The 22,256-nt window shown below is 43.8% G+C and overlaps 2 protein-coding genes across 6 annotated transcripts; both read left to right on the top strand.

Annotated features, from left to right (window-relative positions):
* Window positions 1-686: 686 nt before the first annotated feature.
* LOC308108269 (ras association domain-containing protein 1-like) lies at window positions 687-12,777 on the top strand. Of its 5 annotated transcripts, none has more exons than XM_080461093.1 (7): window positions 687-1,161; window positions 2,096-2,448; window positions 3,214-3,338; window positions 10,886-10,990; window positions 11,083-11,365; window positions 11,459-11,574; window positions 11,669-12,777. In XM_080461093.1, the coding sequence occupies exons 2-7, from the start codon at window positions 2,130-2,132 to the stop codon at window positions 11,813-11,815; spliced, it is 1,095 nt and encodes a 364-aa protein (XP_080317219.1). In that variant the 5' UTR covers window positions 687-1,161; window positions 2,096-2,129; the 3' UTR covers window positions 11,816-12,777. The 5 variants fall into 5 exon arrangements, with proteins under 5 accessions (XP_080317219.1, XP_080317222.1, XP_080317220.1 ...); XM_080461096.1 differs by having other exon boundaries at window positions 862-1,157; window positions 2,096-2,440; XM_080461094.1 differs by having other exon boundaries at window positions 872-1,157.
* Window positions 12,778-13,236: 459 nt separating this feature from the next.
* Window positions 13,237-17,685, top strand: tusc2a (tumor suppressor 2, mitochondrial calcium regulator a). The gene is made up of 4 exons (XM_080461098.1): window positions 13,237-13,347; window positions 14,529-14,769; window positions 16,728-16,848; window positions 16,931-17,685. Exons 2-4 carry the CDS (start codon window positions 14,621-14,623, stop codon window positions 16,994-16,996), a joined length of 336 nt encoding a protein of 111 aa, XP_080317224.1. The 5' UTR covers window positions 13,237-13,347; window positions 14,529-14,620; the 3' UTR covers window positions 16,997-17,685.
* The last annotated feature ends 4,571 nt before the right edge of the window (window positions 17,686-22,256 follow it).

Below are 22,256 nucleotides of genomic sequence, written 5' to 3' on the forward strand. Positions count from 1 at the left end.
AGTATATTATTGATAATTATTATTTGTAAATGGTCTTGTTCAATTGTATTGTTAATATTATGTACATTCATGTATATGTGTCTATACGTTTGATGTGCATGTTTAAACTGTATATATAAAACTTGTGTATAGTATATATATTGATTGTGTAGGATTCTTTAAAGTTCTCCTCGCTCCCTTTGACGGGTTTCCTCCTGAGGAGCTCTCTTAGGGCTTAAGACGCTCTGTGAATTACGTTTTATCTTAGTGAGGGAAAATTCTAAGAAAAATCTTAACAATTTGAGGAATTCTAAGACGTTTTAAGAGTGACGTCACTAACGGCTGCAGGGTTTGGGGGTGAGATTGGGGGTTGCGGGGTTTCGGGGCGGGGCTCTTTAGGGTTTGGGGGGGGGGGGGTGCTGCAGGGTTAGGGGGTGAGATTGGGGGTTGCGGGGTTTCGGGGCGGGGGGGCGGGGGGTGGGTTGCTGCAGGGTTTGAGGGTGAGATTGGGGGTTGCAGGGTTTCGGGGCGGGGGTTGCTGCAGGGTTTGAGGGTGAGATTGGGGGTTGCAGGGTTTCGGGGCGGGGGGGGGGGGGTTATTGCAGGGTTTGGGGGTGAGATTAGGGGTTGCGGGGTTTCGGGGCGGGGCTCTTCAGGGTTTCGGGGTGCTGCACGCCCACTCCGCAGAGCTGCAGACTCAGAAGCTCCCCCTACGTGAGAACATCCCGGATGTGCAGCTCATCTCTCTCTCTCTCTCTCTCTCTCTCTCTCTCTCTCTCTCTCTCTCTCTCTCTCTCTCTCTCTCTCTCTCTCTCTCTCTCTCTCTCTCTCTCTCTCTCTCTCTCTCTCTCTCTCTCTCTCTCTCTCTCTCTCTCTCTCTCTCTCTCTCTCTCCTGACTGATGTTTGAGTGTCTGCCTGATGTGACCGTCAGCAGCAGCTGGAGCCCGGCTCCCCGCTCCCCGCTCCCCGCTCTCCGCTCCCCTCTCGGCTCCCGTCTCCCCTCCCGGTTCTCGTGTCTCCGTCCAGCCGCCGCTCAGCTCGGGTCCCTCCCAGAGATGAGGCGCTCTCCTCCGCTGTACTTGGAAAGATTCTTCAAGACGTTTGAGCGGAAAGTTTTGCTCCTCGGATGGAAGAAGGTTTGAGACAAAGCGGCTGCAGCGGAGCTTCTTTCTCCTCGGTTGGTCAGTTGGACTTTTCTTTCTTGTACTGATCGGATATTTGTTCCATAATAGAAGAAAACTTTACTTTGAACCAACTTTTTATGGACACGTCGGTTGTTACTGGACACGATTTAAGACTCTACATGTATAACTTGAAGGGTGTTTATCCCCCCCCCCCCCCCCCCCCACCCACCCCCCCCCCACACACACACACACACACACACACACACACACTACTTTTCATCGGTTTTACATTTTCAATAAATCGAAAGAGGCTGTAGACAAAATAAAAACTTGTAAATTGTCAAAGATTTGAAACAAAACTGATGAAAACTCGATTTATGAGAATTATGTCAGTTGACATAATGGAAATGACCCATTTCAGTCATTTGGCTCTATTTCATTTGTTACCTGGTTCAGATGGGTTTGAAATGACCATCAGCCACTTAAACCAAATTCATTTCTGGGAAATAACTAAATGAAAGTGCTTTGCTTACAAAATAGCACCAGTATTCTTGGGAGTTTGTGACACTTTTAACACATGAAATATCATTTTTTAAAGTATGTACTGCTCGTGGTGCACCTTTATTACGTAGATGTATTTTTCTTGAACTGAAAGCTATGAATTCTACCCTTTTAAGTAATAGTTAGGATTTCATTTACCTTTTCATATTGCTTATTTTAAAAGTAAAGGATATTGGAAAGCACACAATCTGTGCGCAAAAGCAAATTTCTCATGATTTTGTGAAGAGTCCAAAATTCGTAAAGGTAAAATAGTTATAAGCACATCATGTCAAAACATCTCAGAGCCTCATAACATCGTCAGTATAAAGGTATTTTCTTGGGAGTTGTGGCCTATCAGTTGTTGTTTTAAGATCACGTTGGTTAAGGTGTGTGTAGAAGGTGGACAGATGTAGTGATGCTGATGTAGTGATCTGCTTCATCTGCCTCTCAGTGACGATGGAGGACGAGCAGCTCTGAGTCGCATCATGTCTTGGGGGGAGTTCATTGAGCTCCGCGATCTGAAGTCGAGCAGAGACCAGATCGAGCTGGCCGGCACGCATTCGCCATGCTCGCCTCCACGCCTGGAGAGGACCAACGCCCTGAGGATCAGCCCGGGAAAGGTGCCCGACCTGCTGAGCAGGGTGGGCATCATCAGGGTGCTGAGCAGCACCCAGGACCCCCTGCTGAACGAGGAGAAAGGAGAGGGGCACAACTTCCTGCCCTGCAGCCATGCTCAGCCCACATGGTGCGACCTGTGTGGAGATTTCATCTGGGGCCTCTACAAGCAGAGCCTGCGGTGTGTCAGTGAGTCAGCTTACGTAGGTTGTTTCTGCATCAGGGTGTGTGTGTGTGTGTGTGTGTGTGTGTGTGTGTGTGTGTGTGTGTGTGTGTGTGTGTGTGTGTGTGTGTGTGTGTGTGTGTGTGTGTGTGTGTGTGTGTGTGTGTGTGTGTGTGTGTGTGTGTGTGTGTGTGTGTGTGTGTGTGTGTGTGTGTGTGTGTGCTACTGCTGCTGTGCATATGCATGATCAGAAATGAGAGCAACCCCGAGAGACAAAAGGAAGTTTGCTTTTTGCAGAGGAAGATGTAGCAGCAGTGGAGCTGCGCGCCCAGATAATCCTGAACTCCGCCTGTTCATTGAAACAAACTTTTACAAGTTGAACTTCTTTATTTACTAAAACATTTGACCTTTTCTCACGTTTCTAAAAAAACATTACAAAAATAGTCGTTTGAAACTACGTCAGGTTTCAGATTCAGTAGTTCCCCGAGCATGTGTGCATTATTGAGGGTTTTTGTTGGTGGTTTCTTGCTGCACAACAACATGCAGGTCTCTTTTTGAGAATCGCTCTGACATCATAAAATCTTTTAACTTTTTAAATAAATAGCTGGGGGGGGGGGTATTAAATAATCCTGAAACACTGACACAGCCTGATAATGATTCCCCGACCACCACTGTATCGTACAGTCACACTCCTTTCATAGATAAAGACGTCTTCCTTTGTGGCTTGGTGATTTCGTGCTTTCCTGTTTGGCGGCGTCTGTCTGAACTCCTCCGACTTTCTGAATTCACAGATTGCAAGTTCACGTGCCACTACCGCTGCCGGGCCCTGATTCGGCTGGACTGCAGCTGGGAGCGAGGCTCTGCAGCCGACGGCACTTGTGTTGTGGAACATGTGATCGAAACCGACACGAATGTGGTACAGACATTTTTTTTTTCCTTTCTTCTTCTATTCACGCCGCTTTGACCAACATTGTGATTGAGTAAGCGAGTCTCGCTCCCTGCGCACGAGGTTGCGTCGCAGCGAGGGACTATTTGTTTTCTACTTCTTTGTTGGTAACGGTCATGCCTTGCAGGTTCACATGAGGTTCGCCGCATCACATTTGTAGAGGGAAGTAGATTGATTCAAAGGGGAAGTTTCTTTTGTCGAGGTGCCACCCTCGATCCCGTTCACCTTGTTGGGTTACAAAGTGTAAAACAGCTTGTGTGCGCCAGTATATATGTCTTTATATTAGAAAATAAATAAAATCTGATGTGACAAAAGCAATCCTAAACATCCCAGCGCAGTCGATCAAGTACAGAAAACTAAACCGATGGTAATATTTCATTTTGTAAATGTCAAAGTATATTAGTTTTTTTTTTTCCCCCCCGCTTCTTGTTTTGTCACGTAATAGTTAAAATATCCAGTTTTCACATTCAGATAAAGTTGAAGAAAACACGTCCGTAATCAGTTGCGGCGGGGTTTTTGGCGCCGAGCTGGCATTATTCACCCTCTCAAGGATCCGCTGCTTATCAAAGAACGACAAGAATGTGAAAATGTACACGTATGGCAAGGCGGCCTGCAGAGAGCGAAGCCTTGTTGGTGCTCGGAGCTTCGACGTCGGGTTGAGTCAGAACACATCTGACTCAACCTGCAGCCAAAGTTTGTCTCGCTGGACGACAATGCAGCCATAAAGCCTGTTATTCACAACACCTGGATTTATTCTGCTCTGTGTTCAAACAGCTCCGTGCCAGCGCCTCATTAAAGGCCTCTTCATACTCCATAAGAACAAGACGAAAGTTCGGCAGTGCGGGGTCCTGTCGAACAAAATGACGTCATTTCCTTCGGCCAGCTCCTTCTGGCCGAACAAACTTGTTTCGGCTGTGCCAACCACCCTGGCCGAACTATGTGGGAGCCGCACTGCCGAAATTTCTGCACTGCCGTGTGCTACGCATGCGTGTTCTAGTCCGCTCATGACTATCGATAATATTTTAATCATATTTAGCTTGTAACATCACTACTGTACGAGCGCCGCAGCTCGTTAAAATGTCGGAGTGTAGGCTGTTCGTGATGCACCTGAACGCATCACGAACAGCTGTCAGCTCCTGGAGTTAAAACTGGACTAACATCGCGCTCGGACAAAAACTTTTATATAACTGAAAAAGTTCAGAGAAATGTATTTCTGAAAGCACTGGAGGCCAGAAATAAACTGTGCAGTTGAAAAGTTTAAACGCCGCTTCACAGACTCGTGCCTGCTGAGAGGGGGCGTGGCCTGCTGTGAGGGGGTGTGGCCTGCGAGTTCGGCCGCTTCTTATCGGAGTATGAACAGTCCTGCCGAGAAAGCTTTTTTCTGCTGCTGGCTGACGTCACTGCCGAATTTTCTTCTTGTTCTTATGGGTTCAAAAGGGAGTATGCAGGGGCCTTTACTGTGTAGAGAATTTCTGAATACTGAAATGTCTCCACGGTACGTATTTGCAGTCAAGGTGAATTATGGTTCAGTCAGTAATACTCTATGTAAAGATGTTCAGCAGCACGTCGCCAATTTGTTCTCACACATTGGTGTTGTTTTCTGGAGTAAATTACAGCTGGGATGTTTCCAGACGAACAGACTGAATGATTGTTTATCTCAAAAACGGTAGAGGTGGAGTCGGGCCTTCTCTGTGTGGCGTCTGCATGCTGTTCCACCATGTGTGACCCTGAGTTGGATAAAAGTGATAGAAGAAGGATGGACGGTGACAGAAGGTGTTCATAGTTTTGATAAATAAGATTCATTTTTAGACTATGACGTTTATAGTCCTCATGATGTACGACTGTAAATCAATAATTTCATTCATCCATCGTCTGTAATGCTTCATTAGTTTTGGCAGCGCTGAAGCTGATCCCAGTCGATTCAGTTAAAAGTCGTTCAGTTCAGTTTCTTTATATATATATATATATATATATATATATATAAATACAAATACAACAGAATGAAACACATTTCAAATAAGGAGTATAGTGATTAGATAAAGACAGTAACATTACATGTCATTTATTAAGTCATTCTAACATGATGAGAGTGACGCCTAAAAAAAAAAACCCAGGACAAGATCGAGTTCAATCTTTTATCGAACAAGTTACTGTAATGAGTAACTTCCTTGTTTCTTCTAAATCTAACAGTGAAAAGTTAACGACAAACTTGTGATTCAATAGTTGTGTGACGCTTTAAAAATAGTGTGATTTTCACGATGTGATAAAACGGGACACTTCTGCTTTAAATCTCTCGTATATTTACAAACACGGATGAGTTTTGCGATTCTCACTTCCAGTTAATACACAAGATGACCTCATTTATGTTAGAATATTCACACTTTTAAGGTATTACTTATAAAATATGTGCAATTTTGACAAATGTTACAGTTTTTCCACAGGTAAATAGTCAGTAGAGGTTAATGTGCTACTCTTATGCCTTTAAAAAAACAAAACTCAGATAAAAAGTGACCCTGGAAACACCCTTGAAAGAATTCCAGGATTGGACTTTTACACTATCGAGTGTTTTAATCGGCGCCACATTGTGAAAAATGAACATTGTGGAACTTTTTCATTTTTCATGACAAGTCTGTAAACTAAACTTTGTTAAGTTTTTGAGACTCTTTTTTATACACTGAGCCATATTTCTATTCTATTCTATTTCTTTTTATTCTATTCCGTATTTCTATATTTATCTTTTGAATACAATGTGGATTTTATAGAATTTGAAAGCATTCCATCCTGTTTAACGCCCAGATTCTAACAGGAATATATTTCCTTATCAAAATGCAGCACAAATTTCTAAAAAAAATAAGAGTACATAATGTTTGATAATTGCTTCTACTAAACAATATAAAAACGTGAAGCTGCAGTCTCAAACACTATTTAATGAAATAACAGATAGATAATGGAAAAGGGTGTTTGTTTACAACATGAATACAAGACATAATTCAAAAGTAAAACGGGAAAAACAAAATTAATAACAAAATGAAAGCAGATAGACGAGCAGAAATACTAATGAATTAAATGCAGTGAATGGAGATGGTCCACAAGGTGGTGTCATTCGCTTTGGGAAAGTAGAACTGGGACTTTCTGTGTGGAGTTTGAATGTTCTTTCTTTACTTGTAGTCATAAGCTTGTTAGGTGAGATAATAATGTTTAAAAACTCTTAATGAGTCTGTTTCTTGTGTCATTATCCCTGTGAGGGCCTGAGTCCTCTTTTCTATTCCCCCACAGTCTCTTGGGATTGGCTCCTCCTTCCCTGAATCCTCAAGTTTTAATTCAATAACATGATTCTAAACTAGAATCACTGGGCAAGTCTATAAAAAAAAACATGTTTGAGTTAGTTATTTAGGCTCAATAAGGAAGTATTTAGTTCCTTCCTTTGACTACCTTCCCTCTTTCATGTGAAAACGGAATGAAAGAATCCGGCAGAGTTGGAAAGACGGAAATTTATACTCAAGTACATGTTACATTACTGCAGTCCAAGTCGCAGTTACTTTTTAAAGCAATATGGTCAAAGGGTGTGTGTGTGTGTGTGTGTGTACAAGGCAAACAGTTGGAGTTGTTTGTTCTTTTTAATAGTTTTATGCGGTAGATTTGGAATCTGAGTGTCGCTGGTTTGATTCCCACAGCTGACAGGTTACGGCAATGGGCCCTTGAGCAACACCGCCCCTCCTCTCACCCTCCCTCCGACTGCCGCAGTGCTCTCCGGGATGCTTTAAATCCTGAGAACTTATTCACAAGTTGTTTATTTTCCTCTATTCTATTCTACGTTTTCCTGCCGGGGCCCACTTGCTCATCAGTCCGGGCTGTATGTGGCTCTTCAGGAAAGAAATCTCCCTACGATGATCCAGAGACTAGATGATCTTAGAGGGGTTTCTACAAACGTGTACACAAGTTACACGACATGTTGAGAAAATAATTAATTTCACATGCTGACTGGGGTGTGACCTGGAGGCCGCCATCATGTGACTCTGCCCATGTTCCGAGGAGGAGGAGGAGGAGGAGGAAGAGGGGGTGCAGGCTGTGGTATTTCCTCCTGGTGTCCAATCGCAGGCGGTACTCGGGGTTTTTGTGTATTTTCCAAACCCAACGGTCCTGGGTGTCGATGGGCGGGGCCTCTGCGGGGGGAGGAGGGGGGCACCGGGGCACCGGGGCGGGGACCGGCTCACATCCTGTTTCACACACTGTTCAGTGGAAACGTGGCCGGCAGACTTTAATCTGAGTAGAGAAACTTTCAGCGACATTTTATTTTTCCTTTTAGAAACTCCTAGTTAACGTTAGTTGACCGTTTACTCCTCCCAGTCGGTGCTTTTTTATCAGCGCGGTTTATTTAGTAGATTCGAGGTTGTTTTTTTTTAATTTCTTTTTCGTCGGCGTCGGGAACCATGACGGAAGACAAGACTCCCTCCTTCGAGATGACCTGGGGAAGCTCCACCAGCAGCGGCTACTGCACCGACGAGGAGTCCGACTCCGAGTTCGAGCAGTACTTCACGGCCCGGACGTCTTTCTTCCCCAAAACCCGCAAACCTGCCGCCGCTCCTCCGACTGTGAAGAAGGTGAGGGGTTAAGGGAAAGAAAACAAACATAAGAATAAGGAATTAAAAACGTGAATGTCCGGAAGCATCTCGTGTCAAACTGAAGTGTGAAAAAGGGAAGTGAGACTGAATGGGGAACCAGAGAACCTCTAATCGCCTTATTTGGTCGTTTCTGCTTCACTTACTGTCACTTTGTTTTTACTTTATGTAAAAACTGTGTTCGCTGGTTGTTTTGTCTCTGCTGAACAGTCAGACGTGTATCTGCTCCTGGGAGCTGTGTTTCCCCCCTCAAGGCTTCCCAGCAGATGTGCTGTTTGCAGGATCAGGGTGGAGAAACTGCTGCTTCCTGTTTCCAGCAAACACATTTTAAGACCTGTGCGGTGGAAACTCTATATAAAGTCAAGTACAGGCTGTGGAAAGAAAGTTAACTCTGTAAACACTCAGATCTGGAGACATGGGCGGACATGAGACCAGAGGTTTGTGAGCACTGACAGATAACCCCCACCCACCACCGCCACCACCTCCTCCTCCACCCTCCCACACCAGCACACAGACAATGTTTCTGTCATCTCTTGACATTCACCAACAGTTTTCTTCTCTCTGGTCGTTTGTTTGTCGTTCTGGTTGTTGTACAAGTCTTTGTCTCAACTCTGTATGTGTCTTCATCCTTATTTCTGCACGCTTTTGAGTTTTCTTTTTGGGCCCCTTCCTCATCTCTTTGCATGTTTTGTGTTTACGTGTCTTTTTAAAAGATAGATATAGATAGATAGATACTTTATTCATCCCCATGGAGAAATTCAAAGTTTCAGCAGCATCGGCACAAAACAGAATAAAGAATAATTGCACCTCATTCTCATAATCTCTTTGTTTCCTATCATTTTGCGTGGTACTCATCTTGCTGTGTCTTATCGTGGAACTTGGTTGCCAGCTGTTTTTCACCTGGCGTCTCTTCTTCAATGTTTTCTCTCTTTTTAATGTCTCTTTCTGGTTGTTTCGTGTCCCTATTGCGACCTCTGACCTCTCGGGCCTTGTGCTCACGCCTGCTTGGCTTCCTCGGCGATCCTCTCGTGCGTTCGGTTTGTTGCCAAGAGGCACAGACCCACATCTTGAACCCCTGCAGAGATCGACCCAAAAGTCTTGTTCGTGACGCACGCCAGCATATCGGGTTTCCATGCCGGCGCCCACGACTCATTCACTCGTCTCTCAGGTTTTTCATACTGTTTTCTCTGTCACACATGAATCACGCCATGCTTTTGGATTTCTTCACTTCCCTTTGTTTTTGTCACACACGCCCACTCAAGTATCATCTTTCCTGACCCTGAAACAGAAGCGGTTTGCTGTTGAAATATGTGTCCCGCACCTTCCTCTGTTCCACTCCGGGGACCGGTTTAGTTCAATGCTCTTGGCTCATCCCACACTGTGTTTACATGGCACTCCTTTTGTGGGCATGCAGAAGCACAGTTGATGTGCTTTTTTTCCCTTCGTACCATATTGGAAAGCTCGACTTGGCCATTGTATTGATTTATTGAGTTAACGGCAGCTTGTTAACTTTTCCACCCTTCACTGAGCCAGCAGATCCCAACTATTGATTCTCTGCTGCTTGACATCGATTTATATGCTGCCGACCGTGTTAATACTTGTAGGGTATTTATTAGTTACCCCGTGGTTCAACAGTTAATTGGATTTTCAATGAGAGAAAGACAAAAAGAATAACTAATAAGGCTCATGCGTCTGTCTTGCTGGCAGTAGTGTATTGGGTATACTCATCAGGAAGTCCCTTGCCTCTACTATGAATTAGCTCTTGTGTTTGTTTCTTACAGAAAAGTAAAATGTGTTGCCTCGAAGCTGAACTGACAGACAGAAAAGAAGTTAACGGTCGTGTACATGATGGAAGCCAAAAGTCCATGAGTGGAACATGACTGGGGTTGTGCGGTTGATGAGGCAGCTGACTTCACAGGATGTGCCTCAGCGACAAGGGAGGGCATTGTCTCTCCCACTTGTGAGGGAGGCTGAGAGGGCCGGTTATTTTTACATGAATACCAAGCTGTGGAATGCAGCGCCGGGCAGTTGGAAGAGCTCATTGCAAACAGCTGCAGGTTGACCAACCCCCCCCCCCCCCCCCCCCCCCCCCCCCCTCCCTTGGGCCCTCCTACACCCAGGGATCAGTTTACAGGAGAGGATTGGACAGAGCTGACATCATCGACTCTGCTGCGTTGTCAGGAAGTTGAGTCTGATGCAACCGGCCGGAAGACGCTGAACCAATCACAGAGTCCGTTATGAGTTGAGGAGGAACCTCCAGTTTAATTACAGTTGTTGATACAGAAAATGGGAGTACAGGTCTTAAGTTTAAAAAAAAAAAAAATAAAACTTGGTCTAAGCTTGGTGATTGTGAAAATGATTAGAAATACAACCAATGAAATCGACATTTCCAGATCAAACTCTGAAATGGTTTTTTTTTTTTAAACAATCATGATTGTAGTCAGGATGTGGCCTAGTAAAGTAAACTAGTCCCACTTTTTTTTTAACAAAGTGAAATACCTTTTATAAAACACATTCAAATTCGAAGAACAAAGTAATGTGATATGATTTCAGATTTTATTTTGCAATTGCAATTTTTGGAGAGCATGTCATAAACGTTTGTACTGAGAAGGAAACCTGCTCCTGAGAAACAGTTTGAAGAAGCACTGTCTTCTCACACCACTAAAATATGATATCGGAAGCAGTTTAAAAGCTGGGTTGACGTAAGATGTCCAAAAACTTTCGTCTCGTGTTAAATGGCCAAAGTTTATGTTCCAACCTCGGACCACATCGACCGCTCCCACTGATACTGACGTGTGAGCCTGTTGAGCTGAGGCTTCCGCTCCGTCCTGCTGCGGTTTGCAGCGGTGTGCTGACACCTGCTGGTTTAACACCGCAACTCTTTGCTTCCCCCTCCAGGATGAACAAGTGGAATTGGGCAAGCAGGAGTGGACGCCTGCAGACATTCAGCAGAAGGTGAAGGAATACAACGCTCAGATCAACAGCAACCTGTTCATGAACATGGTGAGTCTTTTCAGGAAGTCGAAGCGAATCGGCGACCTTACGTGGGATGGAAATCACACTGACGTGCCGTGTCCTCGTGTTTCGCCCCACAGAACAAGGACGCGTCCTACACTGGCTTCATAAAAGTGCAGTTCAAGTTGGCGCGACCCGTGTCTGTGCCCACGCCAAAGAAAGGCTCCGACGCAGGAGCCAGGAAAGCCAGCGGAGTCAAGCGTCGCACCTCCTTCTACCTCCCAAAGGACGCGTCCAAGCATTTGCACATAAGTTCCCGCACTTCCGCTCGGGAGGTCATCGAGGCTTTATTGAAGAAGTTCACCGTTGTGGACAATCCTGGAAAGTTTGCACTGTTTGAGCGCAGCGAGCGTCATGACCAAGGTATTACTTCAGTTTTAAATAATCCTAAACTATATTTACATTCTTGCTGTATACAATTTTTTTTAAATAAATTTTTCTTGCTGCTTCTCTTAGTTTATGTTCGCAAGCTGTCCGACAGCGAGCGTCCCCTCCGTCTGCGCCTCAGTGCTGGACCCAACGAGAAAGTCCTCAGTTTTGTGCTGAAAGAGAACGAGACTGGTGAAGTCAATGTAAGTGCATCAGATCCAAGGCTCGCCTCACCAACAGGCTCATGTCCATACGTTGCATACATCAGTGATGGTGTCCTCCTTTCTTCCCCTGCAGTGGCACGCCTTCTCCATGCCCGAGCTGAAGAACTTCCTGCGCATTCTGCAGCGCGAGGAAGAGGAGCACGTCAAGCAGATAGTGCAGCGCTACACCTTGGCCCGCACTAAGATGCAAGAGGCTCTGGCTGGCTCCACCCCCGGCTGATGGGACTCCGCGCTCGGGGGTTCCAACGTGCACCACTTGGCTGGACGGTCGCCACGGAGACGACCAGCCATGGCTGCATCTTAAGATCCCAGAGATTTTAACTCCCAAAAGATCTCTTCGGTGAACGAGAGAGTGAGACTGGGCGAAAGACAATGAGAGAGAGCGAGCGAGAGAGAGAGCGAGCGAGAACCAGCGCGAATGTGCGTGTGAGATGATGTGAGAGATGAGAAGTGCCTTACACCTGGAGAGTCTGATGTGCCTGCGAGAATGAGTTGAGAGAATGAGAGACTGGCAGATGAGACGGTGGTTGTAACCTGCAATGTGGTTCTCCTGTACCTCAGCTGTGGAACTTTGACTAAACCGATGAAGGTTGGGGGCTTTTTCCACATGGTCAAATTTACAAAACAAAACCCAGTGAAGCAAGAAAATCGAGCAGATGATCATATTAAAGTTACATTCCCGTTATATTTCCAGCAACAAAATTGAGAACATATGAAACGATTCATGGATTCACTTTACATCCAGTCCAACTGTTACCGTTCAGTTTTAAACTCGGCCACCCTCTTTAGAATCACATTTGTTTCCCAGCTGAAAGGTATTTGAATCACAATTTAACCCGAGCTCAGGAATCTGCCATGTCCTCTCTTCTCTGCACACCCCTGACGGGTGCAACTCTTTTATTTCACTGTCAATTTGTGAGTATGACTGATGTATGGACATTTGCGGTAATGAATGTCAAAGTCACTCTGGTTGACTGAAATTGTGAATGAATATCGATTATACATGTGTTTCAATGGAAGCTACATGTCATTCCTTTATATCTGTGTGCTCTTTTGTCCTTGAACAAAACGTCTTTGTTTTTTACGTTTCACTTTTATCTTGTCTGTCTTTGCACAAATTTACATGTTGTAACAATCCAAGTGGCAATTGTGCACTGTTCAGTAAAGGGTTTTTCAAGCCTATCGAGTGTTGTTTTTAAACATATATTCCCTATAGATCAGACAGTCTCTGCATGTATTTTAAAACTATAACAAAATGTACGCATTGTTTGTTTTTTTTCCCCCCCAATTCATTTTGTTGGTTTGTTAAACTCGAAAAATGGTAATTAGTGTCACGATGCACCCGAAACTTGTTTTATGATGGCCAGTCCACAACAAACACGTTTAGTCTGGTAATGTCCTTACAAGAATTAGGAAATATTCACATTTTAGAATCAAGTTATTTCCTCTGAAAATAAGATTAATCGAAGATAATGATTGATTAATTGCTGCTTTGAGAGTTTTTCTACTGTGATTGTCCCGAGTTCACGTTTCAGAATTCTTTAACTGAATTCCATGCACTTCAATGTGTCTGTCACCGATTTTGATAAGATTAGATATTTAAATTTTGACGTATTTACACTCGGACGTGTGTGATCAGCTGATCGCCGCCGCATCACGAGCGCCGAAACAGCTCGCGCTCCGCTAACTGCAGCTGCTGCTAGCCGCAAAGTTATGTTTCGTGGTGTCGATTTAACCGCAGATGGTGATCAGGTAGGAGACCGAACCGACCCTCCAGTCGCGTCAGACCTCCGGACTGTGTTGGGGAGAAGTTTGTTTGCGCGTGTTTTGCACTAAACTCTCGACTCGTTCCTGCGTCAGTGTGGCGAAGCTAACAAGCTAACTCACCTCGAGCAGGTTCCGTTAGCCCGGTGATCGTTAGCCACATGCAGGTTAGCATTCACCTTTAAGGCTCATTTAAAGCGAGACGTGGCGAATTTAAAACCGCGGCCGTGTTCGGGGAAGACCGCCGAGATGGAGCCCGCGTTGTGAGTCGGACTGCCCGCGGACACAGTTTGTTTATGTGTGTGGCCCAGTCGGTTTAGCCCGACGTGCAGCTAGCACAGTTTATCATAACAATGTCAAACGCGATGCAGTGGCTCCAGTCATTCGAGCTCAACGTCTCTGAATCGATTCAAGATCTTGGTGTTGGCAGTTGACAGACCTGTGCATCCTCATGACATGCCAGCTGTGGTCATAGATCTAAAGTTACTACATCATACTCTCTGTTAATAAGAGGTCCTGCAGGTCAGCTGTGCCTGAGAGGTTTGCAGGTAAACTCAGATCTGATATTGGTTTGCAGAGCTTTGCCGAGCTGTTTACTCTTAGATGTACAGCTTTACAGTTGTAGCTTAAGAGTGTAGTAAAGTGAGCTTGGACATGTTGTAACTAGAGTAAACTTCCATGTCAGGCATTTTATATTCTGCTCATCTCTTCATGTTGACAAAATTGTTTCACCAATTTCCCTCAGGGATTAATTATTCTATTCTATTCTATCCACATGTTGTGTCCAGATTTTACACACTTATGTTGTTATTTTTCCTCCAATTTATGTATTTTGGGTATACTTTGTCAGTTTGTGTCCATTTAGTTACTTTTTGAAAATAACTATTCGCACAGATGGAATAGAAAAAGGAACAAACCAAGCTGAATTACCGAGGCCATCCATAAAATTCTGTAGAAAAAGATACAGCAGTTAGTCGACTTGAAATAAATCTTGAAATGATCAATTGGAACTGAAGAAAAAAACCTTCAAGGGAAAGTTTTTTATTTCAGACCGACTTCTTGGATGAAGAGAAGTCGTACAATTAACAAATATTTCTTTACAGTTTGCGGTAAAAAGAAACCAAACCACCTCCAGCCAGTGTTCATTCTTTGTACGCTTTCACTTTTAGGACTTGGCCTCACTAAGCGATTGAGAGCATCTGGCCCCCAAGCAGACAGACCAAACGCTCCAATTAGAGACGATGCCTTATCTCTGAGGAGAATGGGAGGAAGCGGATCCAAAGCCAAAGGTGTCTGGCCTTTCTCAGGCGGCGGTGGCGGAAGCGATTCGGGAAGCGAAGGGAACGGGCAGTCTTTGGCTCGTCTCAAGGGTTCCAGGAATGCAACACCATTTGTTTTTACCAGGAGGAGGTAATTACAACATGACTCTACTTAAACAAGTTTTTTTCGCCCATGTTTTGATAAGAACCTGATGGCAGATTGCACACGACAATGCAGCAGTCACAATTTAATGAATTGCTGTGGAAAAGAATGTGCTCCAGTGGGAGAAAAATAAAGTTTCTCATACATTCACAAGTAGATGCACTCTATGACTACGAGCCTTTAAATACACACTACTAATGCGTTGTTTTTTGAGTAACAGTCTCGTGAAGAAATTTGAAGCATGATATTCATCCATCCATCCATTGTCTATACCATTTAATCCAGTGCAGGGTCACGGGGCGTTGTATCCAATCCCAATTTAATGTGGGCGAGGGCAGTCTATTGTTATTTTCTATTATTCCTTGAAAATAATTGGACCACTTACTTCACCGTGTGTTTGTGTTCTGACGGCCGCTGGATCCACTCGCACTCTCAAATAAACCCAAGATTTAATATTCAACAGTCATTCTGTAACTTCGAGCAATCCCATTTCATAGTGACAGGATTGAAAAATGTGTAATAATAGAACTTATTTTGACCTGGAGACCAAAGAGTATTGGGCTTTCACAGACTACCGTCTTTGCTGCTGTCCTCTCTGTGTCATTTCATTTTTGTAAACTCCTGCTGAGGAAATGGAAATATTCATGTCGAAGTGATCAGATTATCCTGAACTTCAGAAGCAGATCAGGTGAACCCAGTAGCTCCACTCAAGCAAAGTGAGGCAAAACATGCATGACATGATAAACAATGCACTTATTATGAATGGCCGGGACCTTTCACACGTAAAGTTTGCAGGTTGTGACCTGGTGGACTGCTGTGTGGTAGGTGTGACCATGACTCTTACACTTTGCACTTCAAAATATCCAGTTACACTCTGGTGTGGAAGCTGCCTCGAGTATCTGGAGCCAGAAAGTCTCCTGTAGCCCATCAGGCTATGCCTCAACCTACCTTGACGTTTGTCAGTTGACAGTTGTCAGTTGTTCTAATATTTCAGAGGGGACGGTTTCGCTGTCCTCTGTGCATCAACATATTTTTGTAAAACCGCAGCTGCCCTTGATAGAAGAACTCCACCTTTTGCATTTAGTGAAACACATAAACAATATAGAACATAGAGACCAGCACCATCAACCCCCCCCCCAGTTTTTCTTGAAAGCTTTGTTGTTGTTTTTTTTAGGTCGTGGCCATGTAAAATATTAAAGTGAAACATGACATTCTTTAAGATCATGTGGTCTAGGACACCGGAAGTAGGTTTGAATGTAAACTGTATTTACTACAATGTGTCAAATTTACATTTTGTTCCTTGTGAAAGTTGCCTTAAAGGGGTCCTACTATACAGCTTTTCAATATTTTCACATGGGTTTTGTTGGTTCAAAAACATTGTATTCAAATTTATTTGCTCCTAGTCCAGTTTTTCTTAGATTATCACCTATTTGAATATTGGATCATAGGAGCTGCATTCAGAATCTGCTGTGTCTGTGTGAGCTGGAGTGGCTCCGCCCACATATGCCCATCTTGGGAAGAGGAGGAAGTTATTGCTCTCATATCACCATGTGCCAGAGCAGAGCTGCCTAATTGTGGGAGGAGTCAAAGGGAAGGCCTACCTTGATTGGGATTGGCTAAACCCCCGATGACACCATGTCGGGTTTGATTTCTGATTGGCTGGTTGGAGCAACACAATTTAAAAAAATTGAATCAAGCCAGGGAGATAGAGGACAGATTATCTTCACTTCTGCGGCGTCATTCCAGGTATGGTAACACATATTAATGTTAGAAAACCATTAAAAGTTGAATTTTGCATAATATGACCCCTTTAAAAAGATAATAATGTGTAAAGATGTTGACCGGTACTTTAACCCGGTATTCTGGACGTAAATGAGAACATGTTCTGGAAAAGTCGACTTCCTGACCTCCAGTCTGAAATGTTTGCCCGCCTGCTGTCTCGACAGCTCCTTGTACTACGACGAGGATGGAGATCTTGCTCATGAGTTCTATGAAGAGACGGTGGTGACGAAAAACGGCAGAAAAAAGTCCAAGTTAAAGAGAATCCAGAAGAATCTGATACCACAGGTGAGCCCGAGCAGCACCGGGAGTGTTTGTATCAAACTTGTGAGTCGAACCCAACATGGTTCCTTCCTCCTTGTGTTTTCAGGGCATCGTGAAACTGGACCACCCTTGTATTCATGTAGATTTCCCCATCGTCCTCTGTGAGGTGTGAAAAGTTGCACAGGACTCATGCACTAGAAAAGAAGAAAGAAAGAAGAACTACGAGCGCTCTTCAGGGAGCAGTGACTCTGTTCCAGCGCAAAATGCTGCGGTGGAGCCTGGACCTGGAGTCTGACCAGAGAGAAAGGAGAAAAAAAAAAAGATGAAGACTCGAGCGGTCAGTCCAACTTGATAAACTTCAGGTTCACTCAGAGAGTGTCCTGTTCACTTCAATCCATATTTTGACGTTCACGAAGAGCGGTGACGGCCCAGGTTGTGTCTCCACTCCCCAGTCTTTGAGAGTACATCAGACCAAGTCGTATTTTTCTCTTGTGAGTCTTTTGCAGGGAAGAAAAAAAAAACAAAAAACAACAAAACATCTTTGACGTGAAAAGGCTTTAATGGTTCATGCCTTCTGTGAGTCGTAGAGCGTTAGACTCTTGTGTGTGTCGTCGTCTGTGTATTTGTGTTAGTTGTGTTTGGGTGAGTGTGTGAAAGCGCGACGCAGTGACGGGGTGGGTGAGCTGAAGGATTGTGAAACGTCCTGTACATAACGGTCATGTTCTGTATCGTCATGTCGGAGTCTGTCTCAGTTACGGGAGCTCAGACCTGCACTAGTGAACATATTGTACTGTAAATAATTGCAGATTTCTTAGTTGGAAATACTTGAATAAATGCTTCACTGACCTGAATTATGAGTCCACACTTTGTTAATGTGTTGATTACTTTTCTCTTTTATATATAACAGCTGATTAACAGTTATCAATAATAAAGACGAAGTTCATAAAAGAGAAATCTCATATTGATAATAGGCCAAGACTTATTTTCTCTCTTTCAAAAATAGAAATCCATTCAACGTGACGGTTTTAAATAGAATTCAGAGTGTTTTCTATATTCGCCTTCTTTCTATCCAATCACATTATTAGAGAGAAAATCAATGTAATTTATTCATACATTTTTCTAACTCTAACCTCTCCTGAATAATGGGTTTTGTTTATTTCTCTGTTTGGATGCTGCATCAGTGTCGCCCTGTGTCTCGTTATCAGAGCTGAAGAGATGCAGTTTCCCGTTCTATTATGATTCCTTCTCACTTTGTCCTGATGTGCACATTGTTGACTGATCAGTTCACTCAGCTTCTGCTTTTCACAAACAACTAAACTGTATGTTTCCCCTCATGTCATTGTAAGAGACCGTTTCATGTAAGTCTGAGCCCCCGGGGGGGGGGGGGAATCCTTCTAATAATCCATCCCAGCATTTTTTCACCCAGCCCTGCCTCCCAGTGTCGACCGATATGTTTGCAGTGCTTGACACTAGACGGATGAAGCAGAGGGGTTTATCTGCTCTCCTTTTAAATCTGGGTCTAAGAGGTGGATCTTCAAGTAGGATTTAGTGACTTAACTTGTCTGGAAGCCAAACATGATCCCATACACGGGATACGTGAGAGTGATGTGGAAACTTGAAGTCCGACAATGGACTTGAAGAAGGAAATATCTTGTGTCAAGTACAATAACTGTCAAACATTTCACCGCTGTATTTTATTACCTTTAGATGGAGCGCTGCGGATTTCATTTCCAGCCTTCATGCCAAGTTATATGGACCTTCGCATTTATTCCCCAAATCAACTTATATTGTTTTTGTGCAGAAGTTGTTGTAAAACATATATTACATTTTAATATTTTTTGGGGGGAACAAAACCTAATATACAATCTTTGAATATATCTGTGTTACAATATGAATTACACTCAACAACTATTCCTCAAATATTCTAACAATGTTAATTTTTCCAAATTTGCACATGTATATTAAATGAGCTTGATTTATAGCCAATTATTTAGCGTCAAACACAAGTAGAGGCTTTATGTGACTCATGAGCTCATCCATCTCTGTGTTTGCTGGAACCGTAACCCTGACGTCTTCAGATTATTTCCTATTTTGAACTTTTCCTCATTGTCTGGGTTAAAATCAAATAGCTGTTAAACCCATATTTTTCTTTGCCTTGCTTCTCCTGGTTGTGCAGAGACAGAAAAATGCAGAGATTCAGTTTAACAGCTTTTCCCGTTCGTGAGGTTTTCTCCCTCTAGGTGGCGGTAAAAAGCTGTTCCTGCACTGACTTTAATGATGTCACTTTGTACTTCCCCTTATTTATTTATTTGGCTCTTCAAATTAGTGTACATGTCCACTTCTTTCCTCTCGTGGATAATTCAGCACAGTCCCTCAAGTGCTGAAGATTAAATTCAATGTTCTCTGAGGCTGAAATCTGAAAGACCGTGAGCCGCTGAGGCTGCTGAAGGCAGCTGGCACAGGATCAAACTTTAATAGCTATGTAAACATATTTTCTTGTGTGCAGATGACAAATCCCCACAATAAATGGGCAGGGCCTTCCTCTGCAGGCACTCTCTAGTGTCTGTAATTGTGAGGAATGTGGTTTGGGTGCGTTTTTTTAGGCCAGAGGTCAGTTGCTTTGATGTGTTTCCTCCCCACTGCTCTTTCATGTTGCGCTCAGAGTCCAGCCGGTGGTGAAAGGATGAGCCTTTCTTGTAAAATCATAAAAACGTACATGCTTCGTGAATATGAGTCGAGCGCAGCTCTCCAATGTCTTTTCACAAGAAAATTCCTGCCGTGTGGACAGAGGCAGTGATTAGAAACGATTAGAAAAAGAACTGAAACATGCTTTGATTTTAAGCAGAAGAGAATAATTAATGCTGACTTGCAGCCATTTGACAAACTGTAATAGCTTTAAATATTTATTACTGGGATTCACAGGTGGATTGGGTTTCATTTTTTTTGTGTTACAAATTAATCTTATGTCCTACCATATAGCTCCGGCCTGAAAAATCACAATTAACACTGAGGAAAATGAAAGTGCTCATCAATTGTAACTATCACCCAACTTTAAGATCTCAACTCAAATGGACTCAGATTATTCAAATTTTCCTGTAGGTGGGAATGAAAGTGTTTGTCTGCTCCAATATACTCCAGCACTTCGCTACAATAACTTAAGTAAAGTGGATTTATGGGTGGATAGTTGCTCGGATATATCATGATTATTGTAGCGTCTACTAAAGTATCCCAAAAATAAATCCTACAAACCCGAACAAAAGGGATATTTTAATTCCTATGAATGTTGAAACTTTGGAAATTTTCTTCTGTGTGATGAAAAAAGGTCAAAGTGACCTCATAGTGAGGTTTTTTTTAGTTTTTTTTTTTTTTAGAAGAGCTGGTCTTTCAGTTAATCTACACACCAGACAGGGTGGTACCAAGAGAATTCACTCTCAGGATTGCTAAGCAATAGAAAAAAAGAGGCCACTCTGAATGTTCTCTGAATGTTCGCTTCATTCAGAGGACGAGACGCTGGAGATAAGCAGAGTCATGTACAGAGTCATGGTGTGTTGGATCCTGGTATGTCCTCCCCTGCTGTAAACAGATATCTGAACATGTTGAACTTCCAGAGCGCCTCAGGACAAGTACAACACTTTCACATGGCCAAACTGATTAACCGTATGTGAATGAAGCGTGTTCGGATAACAGCGATAAGACATGGACAGTACTCTTCTCTTTTGGTTGCTCGCACAACTGTTCTTGCACTGGTCCCCAGTCGTTTTCCACAGAATCCCCCAGTTACCTTTTGAGAAGGACTGCAGAATCCCTGTGGTCCCTGATTTGTCCAAGCAAATTTTCCTCCAACAGTCCTACATGTACAAACATAAGCCATAAATAGAGTCTCTTGGAAGAATCGTCTGTAAGGACTTCCGGTGGCAACCATGTAGACACGGGGAAACTCTGCTCTACAAAAGCCAACTAAGTCCCAGCTTATGCCAAATAACTAAATAACAATACCGTAACTAAAGAAGGCAAACCGGGGGAGATGGCGAAGGGGAGAAACGCCGATGGCGAAGCCGCTTCCCGGACATGACAGCGAGCAGGATTCGATCATTTTAGCGGAGCACCCGCCGGTTCTGACAAGACCACTTGGAAGAATGGTCTGTAGATCCAGGCCGAGGAGACGGCTTTCCTGCTGTACCAGCAGTGATCAGGGGGAAGGTAAACGCCAAGAGGACTAGAGTTTTGCTGTTGATCAATACATCGTGGTGACGGTGGGTAACACAGGACGGACCTCACTCCTCTCTGAGACCTGCAAGTCTTCCACAGGGACCGTCTAGAGACTTAAGATTCCACAGAATTAGGTCTTCAGGACCCTGAGGCTCAAACCACCTCCTTCGTACAAAAGAAGGATTTTCCAAATGAAAGCATTTAGTCCATAGAGTCAGTTTTAATGGTTTTCTTCAGCACGTGCAAAGATGATTTTTTGTTGCTCTCTGGTGGGCTGGACCACAGGTTGGGAATCACTAACGCTGAGATCTCTGGCTCTAATGAGTGCTGCATGTGAAGTACGCTTCAAGCCTTTCACTTATAATACTATGGATCCAGTGTACACTGAAATCACAAACCACATCCGTGTTCACCAGGTTTGTCAACATTATTTCACAAGTTGAAGACTTAAATTCCAACAAACATTTGCAAATATTATCACGTAAGTGACCTGGAAAAGCTGCTGCGGTCATTTGGATTACCATGTTGATCTAATTTGTGCAAAGGAAGTCAATAAATGTGTTTTTAATGGACTGAAACACTGCTTCACTCATACTTCATTAGTAAGAATCACCCTGGGCTGTGACTGAAAAACACACAGTGTCAAATGGGATTGATGTGTGTATTTAAGGGTTTCATAGCACTCGTGTTTCTTTTAGTATTTTTTTGAGTTTTGGACTGTTCTCCCATTCCAGGTTTACTATCCAGCAGGGACAACCAACCGCAGAGCAATTCATGAAAGTGTATGGGACACAAAGTTTAGGTGACAGGGTGTGTATCCAGTTCCCCTGCCATTGTTTCCACTTCCTGACAGTCCTGGACTCCCGCTGACGTAATGCTCGGAGGTCAAAGGGAAGCTCGGTGGAGAAAGGAAGAGGAGGCATTTATTTGTTCCCTTTCCCTCCATCTACGTTCTCGTGGGCCGCTCATGCTGCTCCAAATTTTCCTCAAACACTCTGCATAGAAAGAGCACAGAGAAGGGGGGGGGGACTGATGACACAGTGAAGTGAGTCAGCAAAGCTCTGCGCACAAACAGCCGAAAGCACTGGGACACAGGAAAACATCGTCCTTCCAGGCCTCGACCTCAAACCAACCACGTGCCCAGGATGTCGGCCAGCTTCACAAAGATTTATTTATTTTTTTTAAACTAAGACATGCACTGTCGGGCCGAGGCAACAGGTTAT

Source organism: Lipophrys pholis, assembly GCF_963383615.2.
Source record: "Lipophrys pholis genome assembly, chromosome: 4".
In the NCBI taxonomy this organism is placed as follows: Eukaryota; Metazoa; Chordata; class Actinopteri; order Blenniiformes; family Blenniidae; genus Lipophrys; species Lipophrys pholis.

Coding starts and splice junctions, on each gene's coding strand:
- LOC308108269 (XM_080461093.1), top strand. CDS start 2,130: ATGTCTTGGGGGGAGTTCATTGAGCTCCGCGATCTGAAGTCGAGCAGA. Junction 2,449..3,213: donor GCAGAGCCTGCGGTGTGTCA/GTGAGTCAGCTT, acceptor CTGAATTCACAG/ATTGCAAGTTCACGTGCCAC. Junction 10,991..11,082: donor GCAACCTGTTCATGAACATG/GTGAGTCTTTTC, acceptor TTCGCCCCACAG/AACAAGGACGCGTCCTACAC.
- tusc2a (XM_080461098.1), top strand. CDS start 14,621: ATGGGAGGAAGCGGATCCAAAGCCAAAGGTGTCTGGCCTTTCTCAGGC. Junction 14,770..16,727: donor TTTGTTTTTACCAGGAGGAG/GTAATTACAACA, acceptor CTGTCTCGACAG/CTCCTTGTACTACGACGAGG. Junction 16,849..16,930: donor AGAAGAATCTGATACCACAG/GTGAGCCCGAGC, acceptor TTGTGTTTTCAG/GGCATCGTGAAACTGGACCA.